This window comes from Panonychus citri, unplaced genomic scaffold (assembly GCF_014898815.1).
Source record: "Panonychus citri isolate SS breed McGregor unplaced genomic scaffold, ASM1489881v1 Contig00104, whole genome shotgun sequence".
In the NCBI taxonomy this organism is placed as follows: Eukaryota; Metazoa; Arthropoda; class Arachnida; order Trombidiformes; family Tetranychidae; genus Panonychus; species Panonychus citri.
In genome coordinates, this window is record NW_026515509.1 from 534,449 (window position 1) to 551,405 (window position 16,957).

The following is a 16,957-nucleotide window of genomic DNA, read 5'->3' on the forward strand; positions in this document are numbered from 1 at the left end:
TCTAAGAGATGATGATAAAAATTTGGGAGTGAGAGAGAAAGAGGGAAAAGGTAAGAAAAGAAAGAGTAAAAGACAGAGAAAACGAAGATGAGGATGAAGACAAGGATGATGATGAGAGAGAAAAAGAGAAGATGATAAATTATCTTCTTTTAAGATTTACATCGACCTTGATTTACTTTGCTCACGAAGAAAAGAGAGGGAGACAAATGAAGAAGAAGAAGATGATGATGATGAGAGATAATGAGAGAGAAAGAAAAAGTCCTCCCTTAGAATTAAATCTTCTTCCACCATCGAGGATAAAACTACAATTTAATTGAATTGATTACAAGTGAATTAACGTGTGTTTACCTGATCATCATCTTCGTCATCTTCTTGTCATCATCTCTCTTTCTCTTCTCTCTCTATCGATTTGTTTTCTTTATGGAAACAAAATCATTTTAATTTACCTTCTTCTCTCTGTTGTTTTGTTTTGTTTTTTTTCTCTCTCTCTCTGTTTCCTTTTACCTTCACTTTCTCTTTAACATTTGACCTCAACGTTGACCTTAACATTTGATTAAATCTCGGAACTAATTAAACTAATCCAGTGCCAAATCTATTTCTGGATAACATTGAATATTTTGTTAACTGTTTTCTTTTTTCTCCTCTGTCTCTTTTTCTGTCTTCATATTTTTTTCTCTTATTTTTTTTTTCTTCCATCAAAATGTCTTCACCTTTTCGTGGTTCCCAGTTAACTAACAAATTATCTCGCCGATTCTATCGTATTGAAGGTTTACAAGATCAAAATCTTGACCAAGGAGCTTTTGTTGACCAATTGAATCCATTCTGCTTCGAGATCGCATGGGAAGTCTGTAACAAAGGTAAGAGTTGATCTCTGTTTCCGTTATTTGACCTTTTGTTGCTTTACCCTTGATGTTTTTTTCTCTTTCTCTCTCTCTCACCAATTTAGTCGGTGGTATTTACACTGTTATTCGTAGTAAGGCACCGGTCAGTGTTGAAGAATTGGGTGACCAGTATTGTCTCATTGGTCCTTACAAGGAGCATTGGGTCAAGACTGAGGTTGAACTATTGGAACCAACTGAGAGCTATTGGAAGGAGACAATTGAAAGTGTTGCTGCCCATGGAATTAAAATCTATTATGGTCGGTGGTTAATCGATGGTACCCTCAGGTCATTCTGGTTGATCTTGATTCGGCTTCATGGAAATTGGCTGAATGGAAACACGATTTTTGGAATGTATGTTCCATTGGTATTCCTAATACCGATATTGAATCAAATGATTCAATTCTCTTTGGTTATTGTGTCGCTTGGTTTTTGGAAACATTTTATACCAAAGTTGCCGCTGCTCGAGATATTAGTTCACCGCTTCTAGTTGCTCATTTCCATGAATGGTTAGCGGGTGTTGGCCTCATCTTATGTCGAACAAGACATCTTGATATATCGACCATTTTTACTACTCATGCGACACTTTTGGGTCGCTATTTATGTGCTGGTGCTGTTGATTTTTACAACAATCTTGATAAGGTAAGTGTTTGCAAATTACGATCAATTGATTGTTTTGTCTCTTTCATTTTATTTGAGAAGAGGAAAAGAGAGATAAATAAACAATGATAGAGAAAAATTAACTGTTTGGTTTCATTTGGAATCAGCTGAGATCTTTTCTCTCTCTCAATCTTAATCTCTTCCTCTCTCTCTTCTCATGCTCTAGTTATAAAAGATTATTGGTTAACAACCGTTAATTGTATTGATAATTGTTCTTATTAAATCAATTTAGCACAAGGGGTAAACATTTATTAAATTATCAATTGATTTATCAGTTCAAGGTTATCATGATGAATAGTTTATTAATTAATCTGAAGAGACTAATTGAAGAAATGTTTTGAATTGATTGTAATGATTTTTTTTTATTCCCTTCACAGTTTAACTTGGATAAGGAAGCCGGTGATCGGCAGATTTATCATAGATATTGTATTGAGAGAGCAGCGGCTCATTCGGCTCATGTTTTTACCACCGTTTCGGAAATTACTGCCATCGAATCGGAACATTTACTCAAACGTAAACCCGATGTTGTTACTCCAAATGGTTTAAATGTTAAACGATTTCATGCTATCCACGAGTTTCAAAATCTTCATTGTAAAGCAAAAGAGAAGATCAATGAATTTGTTCGTGGTCATTTCCATGGTCATTATGATTTCGATTTAGATAAGACATTGTACTTTTTCATCGCTGGTCGTTACGAATTCTCAAACAAAGGAGCCGATCTTTTCATTGAAAGTTTAGCACGACTCAATCACGAATTAAAGGTAAACAACAATCGTAAACGCAAAAAAATAAACATGAATCAACAGGTTGATGATCAATTTTTTTATTCTAATTGTTTAGGTTCATAGACCTGACACAACTGTAATTGCCTTCTTAATTTTACCCGCTCGAACCAACAATTTCAATGTTGAATCGTTGAAAGGTCAAGCAATTGCCAAGCAATTTAGGACCACAGTTGAAGAGGTGAAAGATGCAATTGGCACACGATTATTTGAATCTGCCCTTAGTGGAAATATGCCAACAGGGATCAGCTCCTTCAATCAGATGATATTGTTAAACTTAAAAGGTGTATTCTGTCCGCTTCAAGGTCAACACTGCCACCGATTTGTACACACAACATGCTCGAAGATTCAGCTGATCAGGTACTTGCCGCTATCCGTCGATGTAAATTATTCAACAACCGAAGTGATCGAGTTAAAGTTATCTTTCACCCGGAATTTTTATCCTCAACTAATCCATTATTCAGCATGGATTATGAGGAATTTGTTCGAGGCTGTCACCTTGGTGTTTTCCCTTCATATTATGAGCCCTGGGGCTATACACCAGGTGAATGTACCGTAATGGGAATACCAAGTGTCACAACAAATCTTTCCGGGTTCGGTTGTTTCATTGCCGATCATGTGGCCGATCCAATGTCCTATGGTATCTATATAGTTGACCGACGATTTAAAAGTCCAGAAGAATCGGTTCAACAATTAACTCAACAAATGTACGATTTTTGTTCACTAACAAGACGCCAACGGATCATTCAACGAAATCGTACCGAAAGACTGAGTGATCTTTTAGACTGGAAAAGTCTTGGAGTGGTAAGTCCAATTTTCTTCCTTTGATCAGCTGATTATTAATCTTAATATTAATCTCTCTTTCAAAGTATTATGCAAGATCCCGAAGACTTGCCGTTCATCGCGCTCACCCTGAACTCCTTCCCGAAGATGAATTCGAGGAGAGACTTCAAATCAAATATCCTCGACCCTTCAGTGAGCCTCCCTCACCGCGTCGATCTCGAGCTATGACTCCCGCTCCATCGATACCCGCCAGCGACGACGATAGTTCAGATGACGAGTTTCGTGATTAATTTGATTTCAATGAATGACAATTAACTTTTAAAATGATTAACCAAATTAACAATTGTAATAATAATGATTTAACAAACTACAATTAACTGGATCAACTTTCAATTTTCTGTCAATTAAAAATATGAAAAAGTTAAATGAAAATGTTTATTTGATCAACTAATCAATTATCAATCTTTTTGATGGTCAATTGTTCAACTAATTAAAATCAGTGAGTGCAAACTAAATTAATCAATAACAGTTAATTGTTTTAAGTCATAAAGGTTAGTGATAAAAACTTTAATCACTTTTTAATTGTTACTTTGATTTAGTTTGACAATCAAACTTGTAATTTTTCATTATCATCTAATTGTTTGTTTGGACGTTTTTTTTTTAACCAACTAAATTGTAATCAATGTCTCTTAATCTGATACAACAATTAATTGATGATCAGAATTAAATCAATAACAATGATTAAACTTTTCCAATTCTAATTGTTTCCTATTTACTTTATCATCTTCCGTAATTAAATCAAACAGTTAAACCAATGAATGGGTAACAATTAATATTATTGTTCCTGGAAACAATTTAATCGTATTGTTTAATTTGATTTATCATTTTAATTTTTGTATCCAAACAATTTAGTGTTAATTGTTACTGATTTAATAATAAAATTATATAAATAATCTTAAGGTGATATCGTCAAAATGAAAAATGGATTAACAATATTAATAGTAGAACAATTAAGTTAATCATTTAGTCAACAACAATTTAGAAATTGTTATTCACTTAATTGTAATTGATTAAAATTCTTCCTGAGTAATAATCATTAACAATTTAACTCAATCTACTTTGATGGTTGACAAATTATCATATCACAAGATTATTTTTTCACTTTATTCAATTACTTTTAATTGTTACAATTACAAACAATTAATATTGAAGAAAAACTTTCATCTTCATTATTTAATCAACTTTGTTTATCTTTGTTTATACTTGATTGATTGTAATTAATTGTCATTGATTAAGCTTTCAGTTCAATTAGTTATGCATTGAGATTATTTAGCAAAAGGGAAAATGTTTCCTTAATTGTTATCGTTAATTGTAGTTGACTTTTAATAGCTTTTAATTATTCAAAATCTTGATTGTGAAACTACCGATTCTAATTAGCAGGCTTATAATTATTAACAATTAGTTTCATGATGAAAATGATCAGTAAATTGTTTGATTTTTTTGTTGTTTTTTTGATGGTTTGAAATTTTTTTCATCTGATTGTTTACAATTAACTGGAGTATCGATTGATTAATCTCACAATCAAGAGCAAATCACTTTGATTAGTTGAGGGAAAGCTAAATTGAACATTCTTAATTTACTAATTGTTGGAATGAATTTCTCGTTGATTAAAACTTTGATTATTTTCCATTGATTGAAGTTAAAATTAGTTACAATAATTACTAATTCCAATGCTAATTGATTTGATTTGATTTGATTGTTGATATGATTACGATTCAAACTAAATAATTAGTAACAATTAACTTTTCCATTGAGAGTTTAAATCTCTTCCGGAAATAATTAACAGAGTAAATTGTTGATTGATGTTATTGTTTCTCTATTATTATTATTATGATTAAGATGATGATGAACAATTAAAGAAAGTAAATAGTTCAATAGTTGACAATTTGATCAGTTAAACAATTAAAAACGAACTTTCAATCGAAAGTAAGAAAAACAAATTAATTAAAAATCTTAATTCTGATCATTAATGTTATTGAACTTTTCTCTTGTCAAACAATTAATTCCCACTAATTAGCCAATCAACATTTAAGAAACTTAATTGTTGATCTATTTTCATTGCCAGAGTTTCTTTTTACAGGACAAATCAATCAACAATCAATAAATAATCAAATGATTAGAAAAATAATTGCTCTTAATTATTTCAAGGAAAGAAAATCCTATTTAAAGATTTCAATCATTTCCTTGCATTTCCATTGTTTGTGATGTAAATAAACAAGTTAATCTACTAAATTGATCACATTAATTATGTTAAATTCTCATTTTTATTCTCAAATTAAATCTAATTAATCATGATTGTGTGTGGGATTGATGATGATTAACAATCAATCGATTGAATCAATCTAAATGGCCTGGCAAAAACACCGAAAATCCTTTGATAATGTAAACAAAATCGATTAGTAGGAAAAGGTAAATAAGGTTGAACTTCATTTTCAATTCTAATTTGTAATCAGTTAACTATTGTTTATCACTGCTAACGATTTATAATTAGTTGAATTTTCTTAAAATTGAGAGAGAAAAGATATTTTAATTTGAAGAAAATTATCATTTCCTTTCAGATTCCATTTACAGATATTACTCCATATTCTTGATGCTATCGGTTGTTTACACTCTAAATACAGAAAAGTTTTTCTTTTCTCTTTTACTTCATTAGCATCTAATGATTACCTCTAATTGTTGACAATATCCTTTCTCTCTCGATTTTGTTTACTTCTCTCTCTCTCTCTCTCTCTCTCTCTCTCTCTCTCTCTCTCTAAAAACTTTCTCTAAAATCAACTATCAACCCGAAATCAGCGGTAATGAACGATAAATATTAGTTGAACTAATAGTTGTTACGATTTTTTTATCATCTGATTAACTACTTTTCTCACTCTCGCTCTCTTTCACCAGGTTACCTTTTGTCTTCTGAAGAGAGAGAGAGAGCGGAAAATGTTAACTTTAGGGTTACACTACCATTACCAAGGATCATCATCATCATCATCGTCATCATCACACTCACTCATTTATCTCTCTCACTCTAATCTAATCTGTTTGGCTTAGCGAAAATATCGATGCATGAGAATCTTATCGAATTACTTTGTCCGACCTTCTTTTTTTTTCGTGGCCTTTTCATCCACCCCCAACAATCTACTTCCTTCCTAATTTTCTTTTATTATTATTGATCTGTTTACATTTTTATCTTCATAATCATCATCGTTTTTAAGATCAATCGCTTATGAAGCAATTGACACTTTTCCCGTTCTATTGGTACAATAAGAGGCTGGATTATGTAATAGAAGGAGCTTAAAGGTGAGAGTTTGGAGGAGGAGGGTGAAGATGATGATAACTTTGACTGTCTCCACCTCTCACCTTTACTACTACCTGTTGATCTAATAATTATAAGGTTGATAATGATGGAGATCGATTGATTTAATCGATTTGCGAAAACAAATGTCCGCCTTAGAGATTGTGAGTAACTGGAAAAATAGATTTGGAAAAATCAAATTTAAACGAAGGACAAATTGTTTCAACGATCATTCAATCATCTGAACAGTTTCAATTCACTTAAATCAACAATCAACAAATAAACAAACGAAAATGTCTAAGGTTAGTCTTGATTATTATCTTGTGTGTTTTTATCAATGGATTCTCATTAATTATCTTTATGTAATTAACTTTAATTTTGTTTCTATCTGTAGGCTATTTTCTTACTCGCTTCTCTCCTCCTTTTGGTTATCGTCGTAAATGCCAATGGTAAATACCCACAACACGGAGGTCACAGTAACACCTACAGAAAACAGGATGTAAGTTGAATTAGTGAAATTTATGTGAATAGTTTTCCGATTTGATTCACTCATCAACAATTAAGTAATTGCCTTTAATTGGGATTTGTTTCCACTCGATTTTTTCCAATGATAGGCTTGGGGTAACTACAAATTCGGATACGATATTGTTGATCCAAAGGAGCCAAAAATTCACGACATGAAGAAGGTAAGTTTACACAATTTATCAATTAGTTTTCAGGGGAATTTTGAATTATAACTTGTCAACTTGTTGTCAATTGTCATCAGGTGATGCTTGGGGAAACAAACATGGTGAATACAGTTTGAAAGATGTCGATGGTCGAGAACGACAAGTCCAATATATCGCTGACAAGGCTGGTTTCAGAGCTAAAATCAAGACCAACGAACCAGGAACTGGCTCAATCGATGCCGCTGACGCTATTTACAATGGCCCAGATCCCCATGGACACAGGTAAACTCCAGTGTTCTCATTTTATTTTAATCATTTGTTAATTAATCTCTTTTGATCACTTTCAATCAACAGCCACACTCATGTACCATCAGGATGGGAACCTCATCACGGTCACCACGGAAGTCACCACTAAATTATTACCAAAGAATTGAATCAAAATTTTCACCATAATACCTTGCGACTCTCGTACTGAAAAGGTAAAAGGTGGAAAAGATTACAAACAAACTACCATCAACAAATCATAAAAATTAACAATTAATAAGCAAAACAATTGTTACTACATCAACTTCATCTGTAACATCATAATCATGATCAATGTGATAATTTATTTACATCGAGATAAATAAAAACAAACTCGATTTCAAAACAAAACAATCAACATTTTACTCATTTTATTTAACAATCAACTAGAAGATTAAAAGATAATCAAATAAGATTTCTCTTTAATTTCTCATTTTACAATCAAAGATCGAAACAATTAAACTGCTCTGAGAATAGAAAACCACTTTAATCTTCTGTGAGAATAGTCTTTCTGCTAATCTAATTTTCTTTATAATATTAATCCAATTTCATTGCGACAATTTAACTCTTTAATTCTGATTTGACTGAATTTCATGAAGGTACAATTTCCAATCTATTTCATCAAATTCCAATTCTTTTTCTCTGATTCAAACTCGAAATTTATCTATTCTCTTAACTTCAAATGCCGATTTTCATTCAATTTTCTCTACCATTCTGATTGTTCCTCTTTAGAATCTGTGATTATCAATATTCTAGTAATCGTAATAATAATATCTGATCCATTTAATTTCTAGATCAACAATTATTTACTTTTAACACATTTGTGAAGATCGAAATTAAAAGTCTACTCTAACTTTATCTAAACTTTAATATCGATCTGATTTAGTTTCTTGAGGCAAAAATCATAAAGAACCTCTATCTTTATTTAAAATTACGTTTCGATGATAAAGATCGTCAAACTAGAACAATTTTCCGATCATCGAGATTAGTCTTTTGGCATCCGATCGACGATTCGAGAGAGACCACCGACTATTCCGATCTCTTAGAAAGTGCGAATTCAATCTCAATGCTGATGCTCATTATTATCATAACATTTTTACTCAAATAACCAAAAATGGACTCGAAGGAAAATCAAAATTTTCTTAATTTTAGTTTACTTTAATTTAATGTCTCCATGTTAAAATGTGATCAAATTAACAATAAAGCAAAAAAGGCTCGATTTGAAACTTAATTCACGAAAAATATAATGTGTCTGGATTATGATGTTTACAATTTGATTACATTGATTGAATAAACTATTCAAGAGAAATGAAAAACTTTTTTTGATATAATATTAACTAATCATGAACCAAATATTAACAGCAATTAAAACTCGTAATTCACCGTTATGTTGATTAACTGACTCCACCTTATGTACTACCTGTTGGTCTACTAAATATAACGATAATACTCTTGTTTCAGATCTAAAATCAAGACCAACGAACCAGGAACTGGCTCAATCGATGCCGCTGACGCTATTTACAATGGCCCAGATCCCCATGGACACAGGTAAACTCCAGTGTTCTCATGATAATTGATCCTCATTTTATTTCAATCATTTGTTAATTAATCTCTTTTGATTACTTTCAATCAACAGCCACACTCATGTACCATCAGGATGGGAACCTCACCACGGTCACCACGGAAGTCACCATTTAATTGCCAAAAATTTAATCAAAATATTCTTTCGGCTAATTATCCGATTTCTTTAATCTAGTTCTCTTTCTGAGGTTAATCCAATTCTATTGTGACAATTTAACTCTTTAATTCTGATTCGACTATTTTTTATGAAGATTCAGTTGTCACTCTCTTGATCTCTTTCATTTTTCCATTTTTTATCATTTTGGATTATTATGAGATAACTCTGGTTAATCAATCAATTCAGTAGAGTTATTTTAACTTTTAGATTGATTATCTTTTGGGAGAAAGTTTTACCGTTATATCGACTGTATGACATCGAGTAGGAGCTTAAAGGTGAAAGTCTGCAGGAGGGTGTGGATGATGAAGATAATTTTGTTTATCTCCAACTTTCACTTTGTGTGCTACCTGTTGATCAACTAATTATAATGTTGATAATATTCTAGTCCAGCCTCAGAATTTGTGAGTAACTGAAAGAATAAATTCGAAAAAAATTGAATATAAGCGAATGAACAATTGTTTAAACGATCATTAAGTCATCTAAACAGTTTCTATTCAGTTAAATCAACAATCAACAAATAAACCAACAAACGAAAATGTCTAAGGTTAGTTTCGTGTTTGTGTTTACGGACTTATTTTGATCTTCATTTTTATGTATCAATTTACCTTTTAATTTGTTTCTATTCTGTTTCTACCTGTAGGCTATTTTCTTATCCGCTTCTCTCCTAGTCTTGGTTATCGTCGTAAGCGCTTTTGAACATGGACACGGAGGCCACAGTAACACTTACAGAAAACAAGATGTAAGTTAAATGAGTGAATTTTGTGTAAAACTATTGAGTTCAATTGGAATATTGTTTTATAATTGTTCTAATAAATTCTAACCACAGGGATCAGGTAACTACAAATTCGGATATGATATTGTTGACCCAAAGGGAGCTAAGAACTCACGACATGAACAAGGTAAGTAGACACTAATTGCTATAGATAAATACATGGGGTACTGATTATGATTGATATTCAAAGGTGATGCTTGGGGAAACAAACATGGTGAATACAGTTTGAAAGATGTCGATGGTCGAGAACGACAAGTCCAATATATCGCTGACAAGGCTGGTTTCAGAGCTCATCTTAAGACCAACGAACCAGGAACTGGTAATATCGATTCTGCTGATGCCATTTACAATGGTGCTGATCCTCATGGACACAGTAACACTCATGTAACATCAGGATGGGAAAATCATCATGGTCATCATGGTGGTCAACAAGGAGGTCACCACAATGGTAACCACCGAGGTCAACATTAAGTTTCAATAATTACCTATGATACAATGCCAAAACAATCAACTCCTTCCTCTAATCCTTAACATCCTTGTCAAAATTATAATTTATTTATATCAGATTGAATAAAAAATTAAGATAAAAAGTACTCTCTTGTATTCATTTCTCGACTCTTTTGTTATGATTAACAAAACAAAATCTCATTCACTTCATAGTAAATCCAAATTCATGAAACCTTTAATACGTTAATAGAAACTGAGATAATTTTTCCATTGTGATAACATTTGTCGATTACTCAATCTATTAATTAAACAATTAAAGATGCACTTCCAAAAACTAATCATACTTTTTCCTTAAAAACCCTTAGTCAATGTAACCATCGCAAAGTTCAATGGTCAACCACCAAGTAGATCATAAGTGGAAACTATTAGTATTTACAACCTGTCAAAAATGATTTCCTTGGATACAAGTGATGATTTACTTGCACGAAGCTTAAGAGCTTGTAAAAGGTGAATTCGGAGGTCAAAGATCATCTTACGGTCAGTTTTCAAGCCATTTAAGAGAAAGAGAAAATACCAATCAACACTCGAAAATCATCTTAGTTGATATTAACTGGATGAGTTAAATACGAAATTTATTATATTGTAATGATCTCACTTTATCCTGAGAATTTATCAAACATCGGATTAACTGATGAACAACATAAGACTAATTCTTTGGACAATAGTTATTGTCCTCTCCTTAGCTAAGCTAAGGTGGTCAAGTTTCTGGTGAAGCAACAATTCATTATAGTGAGTTCTTGAAGGTCTACGAATATGCAAAAATATCAAGACAAACGATAGCATTAAGATTAACGGGAGACCTTCAAACTGTTGATTATGTGAATCGCGATTCCACTCGTGATTATTTTATTACGAAATCTGAAATAAATCTCAGAAAATCATTTGGTTCTAATTTCACGGAATAGGGTGTTTATCCGTAAGCATAACACTTTACAACGATTAAGACTTCGTGATGCTTTGGGAAGAGAAACATCATTGATAAGGCGAACATCAAATCTTCAAACTATTAATATTAGAACAATTTATCGATCACCGAAATCTGTCTTTTGGCAGGCGGTCGACAGTTCAAGAGAAACCATCGAGTATTCCGATCTCTTGTGGCCATTTTCTTGTTTCTCTTTTAAATATATACATGTATTATCAATTTGCTGTTGATAATTGAAATCAATTGTTTATTCTTGATAATTTCAAGAATTAGCAAATTTGTTATTTATTATTTTCATTTTACATATTGAATAAAATTTATCCAGACTTTGCTTAATTTTCTATCTTGATTATCGTTTCTGAAGAAAGTTTTACAATAATGCTGATTAGCTGAGAAAAAAGTTACTTGAAGGTGAAAGTTTGGATGATGACGACGATAACTTTGACTGTCTCCACCTTGTGTACTACCTGTTGATCAACTAATTATAATGTTGAAGATATTCTAGTCCAGCCTCAGAATTTGCGAGTAAGCTGAAAAAAATTGTTTATAAGCGAACGAACAATTGTTTAAACGATCATTAAGTCATCTAAACAGTTTCTATTCAGTTAAATCAACAATCAACAAATAAACCAACAAACGAAAATGTCTAAGGTTAGTTTCGTGTTTGTGTTTACGGACTTATTTTGATCTTCATTTTTATGTATCAATTTACCTTTTAATTTGTTTCTATTCTGTTTCTACCTGTAGGCTATTTTCTTATCCGCTTCTCTCCTCGTCTTGGTTATCGTCGCAAGTGCTTTTGAACATGGACACGGAGGCCACAGTAACACTTACAGAAAACAAGATGTAAGTTAAACAAGTGAATTTTGTGTAAAACTATTGAGTTCAATTGGAATATTAATTGTTATTTACTCTTCTCAATTCAACCACAGGGATCAGGTAACTACAAATTCGGATATGATATTGTTGACCCAAAAGGAGCTAAGAACTCACGACATGAACAAGGTAAGTAGACACTCATTCCAATTAGTAAATGAGTTCTAATTGGGTTTTCCATTGGGTTATGATTAATGTTTACAGGTGATGCTTGGGGAAACAAACATGGTGAATACAGTTTGAAAGATGTCGATGGTCGAGAACGACAAGTCCAATATATCGCTGACAAGGCTGGTTTCAGAGCTCATCTTAAGACCAACGAACCAGGAACTGGTAATATCGATTCTGCTGATGCCATTTACAATGGTGCTGATCCTCATGGACACAGTAACACTCATGTAACATCAGGATGGGAAAATCATCATGGTGGTCAACAAGGAGGTCACCACAATGGTAACCACCGAGGTCAACATTAAGTTTAAAATTACCAATTTCTAATGTCGTTGGCTCATCAAATCGTAATTTAAAATCTGTAATCATAATATTAATAATTACAAATGTGATAATTTATTTTCTATCATTTATCGTAATAAACACTAATCGAACTTAAAACAAAAAATTTACTCTCTTTAGAACATTCAACTGACTGTTCAATCATTATTATAAAAAATTCTTATTGCATTATATTATTACATTATTCTCATTTATTCAGTAATTCGTAGCATCGAATATCAAATTCAATTCTCACAATAAAATCGCATCGAGAATTCAATCACTCATGATAATAAAACTTCTATTGAATTCTAATTCTTAGCTTTAAAATATCACCACGATTCGCATCTCATCCTAATGAAACGATCTTTTTACATCACTAAGAATTAAAATTCTCTGAGAATCAAATTTTCGTTATATATTTCATGTCGATCTCCTGATTTTGCAAATGTTAATCAACGATCTTTGACTCAGTAGACCTGAAGAAAAGACAACAAATAATCTTTGACAGATAAAATCTCTTTGGGTTATATTGTTCATCACCGGGAGTTGATTATTTTCATCATTAAATCAGCAATAATCTCATTCATTCAGAATGAAATTTTCTCGATATTTTCCGTTGGGAGAAATTATAATGTTACATGAAATAGATCGAATGAAACTCGTTTTGTTACGAAAACATAATGGAAAAGTTGATGGGGTTTTGCAAGTGATTCTAATCATGTTTAATTAGCTTCATGATTGAAAGAAAAATTATCATGTGTAGATGGATAAGAACTTTACTGAAAATTTTCTCTATTTTTGTGACCTTTTTTTCCTCCACTAACTCGACATTTTATTATTAATACTTCCTTTTCTTTTGTTATAATTTAAATAAATTTACATTTTATCTTCATTTAAAATCAGCGGATTTGAATGAAAGTGTCACTTTCACCGTTATGTTGATAACTTAATCAAGAAGACGATAGAAGGTGAAAGTGCGTGAGAGGGTGAAGATAATGAAGATAACTTTCATTGTCTCCACCTTTAACCTTGAGTACTACCTGTTGATCGCAAAATTATATGGTTGACAATTTTGTGGATCGATCTTCGAAAATGTCCAGCCTCAAAATTTGTGAGTAACTGAAAGAATAAATTCGAAAAAAATTGAATATAAGCGAATGAACAATTGTTTAAACGATCATTAAGTCATCTAAACAGTTTCTATTCAGTTAAATCAACAATCAACAAATAAACCAACAAACGAAAATGTCTAAGGTTAGTTTCGTGTTTGTGTTTACGGACTTATTTTGATCTTCATTTTTATGTATCAATTTACCTTTTAATTTGTTTCTATTCTGTTTCTATCTGTAGGCTATTTTCTTATCCGCTTCTCTCCTCGTCTTGGTTATCGTCGTAAGTGCTTTTGAACATGGACACGGAGGCCACAGTAACACTTACAGAAAACAAGATGTAAGTTAAACACGTGAATTTTGTGAAAAATGTTGAGTTCAATTGGAATATTAATTGTTATTTACTCTTCTCAATTCAACCACAGGGATCAGGTAACTACAAATTCGGATATGATATTGTTGACCCAAAGGGAGCTAAGAACTCACGACATGAACAAGGTAAGTAGACACTCATTCCAATTAGTAAATGAGTTCTAATTGATCATGATTATGATTGATGTTTACAGGTGATGCTTGGGGAAACAAACATGGTGAATACAGTTTGAAAGATGTCGATGGTCGAGAACGACAAGTCCAATATATCGCTGACAAGGCTGGTTTCAGAGCTCATCTTAAGACCAACGAACCAGGAACTGGTAATATCGATTCTGCTGATGCCATTTACAATGGTGCTGATCCTCATGGACACAGTAACACTCATGTAACATCAGGATGGGAAAATCATCATGGTCACCATGGTGGTCAACAAGGAGGTCACCACAATGGTAACCACCGAGGTTAACCTTAAATAATTATTATTTACAATGTTCTAAAACCAAATCAACCATCAACACTTCCCTTAAACCCTCACGTCAAAATATAATTTATTTTTACATAATAATAATAATTTACATTAAACTAATTAAATTCATTCAAGAAAAAAATAACGGAGTATTTTTATTACAACACGAGTGTGGGTATTTTTTGGTTCAAATGGGTCTAAAGGAAGCTGTACCATTTTTAATTGGTGTTCTTGAAGATGATCAACAAAATGAGATAACTCGTCATGAGTGTGGTGAAGCTCTTGGAAATTTAATTGTCACTTTATCCGAACCAGAGAAAAGTTATCAAAGTGTTGTTTAAACAATTAGATGATGGTTCAATTATCGTATCTCAAACCTGTCAATTGTCACTGGATAAAATTTATTGGCTTGAAAGTGTTGATGAGAGAGAACTTAAATCTGTTCAATCTGATCGTTTCTCCACTCATGATCCTGCTCCACAATTTGCTGAAACAATTAACGAATTGGAAAACATTTTAAAAGATTCCAATACAAGTTTAAATGATAAATATCCAGCATTATTTTCACTTCGGAATATGGCAACAATTGGTTCCGTTCACGCCTTGGGAAAAACACTGATCCATTATAAAGACGATCGAACTATGGATTTACTCTTACACGAAATTGGTTATATTTTTGGACAATTATGTGACATTGAATCGATTCCATATTTGAAAGAGATTATTTCAGATAAAGACTGTCATGAAATCGCTCGGCATGCATGTACTGAGGCTTTGGGTTCCATTGCCACCAAGGAAGCGATCACTTTTTTGGAGACATTTTTAAACGATGAAAAAACTGTTGTCCGTCAAAGTGCCGAAGTAGCTCTTGATATGACTGATTATTTTAGTTGTGATCAATTAGACGATTAACTGATTGTTCCACAGATCATTTTGAAGAATAAGGAAAGGATAGTAGTTTATATTTATTGTATTTTTTATTAAATGAGAAAATTTTGTTTCAAAAGAAAAGAAATTCGATTCGTTTTCAAATCAATCTAAGAGATCGTAATAGTCGGTGGTTTCTCTCGAACTGTCGATCGGCTGAAAAAGTTTTACTAAAATGCATCAGTTAAATTTACCCCAAACCAAAACTCGTTCATCCTCAAACTAAACAACCTTTCGAAAGGATTATCTCAATGGGATTAAGTTTTTCTTTTAAGCATTTTGGGAAGTTGACTATACACTCAAGTATTAATAGATTAAGGGTCAAGTTTCTTTTGCTTTACTGATTTTAATGTGTTTGAGACTTCAATCAAACTGAATTACAATTAAGAAGAAAATTTTGATTTTCCTTCTAGACCATTTTTAGTTATTTCGAGTAAAAGTGTCATGATAATAATGAGCATCATCGTTGAGAATGAATTTGCACATTCTAAGAGTTCGGAATAGTCGGTGGTTTCTCTCGAATCGTCGATCGGCTGCCAAAAGACTAATCTTGGTGATCGATAAATTGTTGTAACTCGACGACCTTTATCATGTACCACTGATGTTTCTCTTCCCAAAGTATCACGAAGTCTTAATCGTTGTAAGCAATTACGCTTATCAACAGTTACCTCATTCCATGACATTAGCACCAAATGATTATCTGAGATAAACGCTTCAGATTTCGTAACTAAAGAAACACGAGTTAAATCGCGAGTCACAACATCAGCAGTATGAAGGTCGCCAATAAATTCAAATGAAATCGTTTGTGTTGACATTTTCGAATATTCATAAGCTTCCGTGTAATCATAATGGCGAGTCCCAGATTCACCATGAACTTGACCATCTTCTTCGAAATGGAGCCGATAATTACTAATGAGAGCATTTCTTCTGTATTGTTCATCGGGTATTTTAATGTTTGATGAATTCTCAAGATGAGCTGCGGCCATTGTACCTAGACTAAGACCATAATGTTCAAGAATCGTATTTTGAACTGATCCAATTAATTGTAACCATGATGAGATTTCAGTTTCGGCGTCATTGGCAATTGACGCTTCAATACATGCAATATAATCTGTGAATCGGTTGGAATTATGTTTCACGATTTTATTTAAAGGTCGTTTAGCCGTTTTCACTTCCACTTCGCACACTTTCTGAAGTATACATTCATCGGAATAAATGTTAAGCTCGAAATGATCGGCAAGCGAAAATGAAAGAAGTATCAATAAACACACTGTAGAATTGACCAGAATTTCACAGAACAAATAAAAATCCATTTTTTGATTTGCCTTTTAAGATGAAAATTGTCACAGC

General features: G+C 32.3%; 5 protein-coding genes and 1 pseudogene across 5 annotated transcripts; all 6 read left to right on the top strand.

Moving 5' to 3' along the window:
• The first annotated feature begins 217 nt into the window (after positions 1 to 217).
• LOC128389026 (glycogen [starch] synthase-like) lies at positions 218 to 3,535 on the top strand. The gene is given in 7 exon segments (XM_053348535.1): positions 218 to 857; positions 947 to 1,156; positions 1,159 to 1,520; positions 1,916 to 2,299; positions 2,379 to 2,559; positions 2,562 to 3,124; positions 3,190 to 3,535. Coding segments are annotated over 7 exon segments (2,061 nt in total). The 5' UTR covers positions 218 to 700; the 3' UTR covers positions 3,394 to 3,535.
• Positions 3,536 to 6,457: 2,922 nt separating this feature from the next.
• On the top strand, positions 6,458 to 7,843 carry LOC128389032 (adult-specific rigid cuticular protein 15.7-like; annotated as a pseudogene).
• Positions 7,844 to 9,590: 1,747 nt separating this feature from the next.
• LOC128388910 (adult-specific rigid cuticular protein 15.7-like) lies at positions 9,591 to 10,517 on the top strand. The gene is made up of 4 exons (XM_053348379.1): positions 9,591 to 9,699; positions 9,796 to 9,894; positions 9,982 to 10,054; positions 10,118 to 10,517. Exons 1-4 carry the CDS (start codon positions 9,691 to 9,693, stop codon positions 10,396 to 10,398), a joined length of 462 nt encoding a protein of 153 aa, XP_053204354.1. The 5' UTR covers positions 9,591 to 9,690; the 3' UTR covers positions 10,399 to 10,517.
• Positions 10,518 to 11,875: 1,358 nt separating this feature from the next.
• Positions 11,876 to 12,848, top strand: LOC128388919 (adult-specific rigid cuticular protein 15.7-like). The gene is made up of 4 exons (XM_053348388.1): positions 11,876 to 12,010; positions 12,107 to 12,205; positions 12,292 to 12,364; positions 12,440 to 12,848. Exons 1-4 carry the CDS (start codon positions 12,002 to 12,004, stop codon positions 12,709 to 12,711), a joined length of 453 nt encoding a protein of 150 aa, XP_053204363.1. The 5' UTR covers positions 11,876 to 12,001; the 3' UTR covers positions 12,712 to 12,848.
• Positions 12,849 to 13,830: 982 nt separating this feature from the next.
• Positions 13,831 to 14,722, top strand: LOC128389106 (adult-specific rigid cuticular protein 15.7-like). Its single transcript, XM_053348628.1, has 4 exons — positions 13,831 to 13,984; positions 14,081 to 14,179; positions 14,265 to 14,337; positions 14,406 to 14,722. The coding sequence occupies exons 1-4, from the start codon at positions 13,976 to 13,978 to the stop codon at positions 14,678 to 14,680; spliced, it is 456 nt and encodes a 151-aa protein (XP_053204603.1). The 5' UTR covers positions 13,831 to 13,975; the 3' UTR covers positions 14,681 to 14,722.
• Positions 14,723 to 15,256: 534 nt separating this feature from the next.
• LOC128389070 (uncharacterized) lies at positions 15,257 to 15,592 on the top strand. Its single transcript, XM_053348580.1, has one exon. It carries the CDS (start codon positions 15,257 to 15,259, stop codon positions 15,590 to 15,592), a length of 336 nt encoding a protein of 111 aa, XP_053204555.1.
• Positions 15,593 to 16,957: the final 1,365 nt, after the last annotated feature.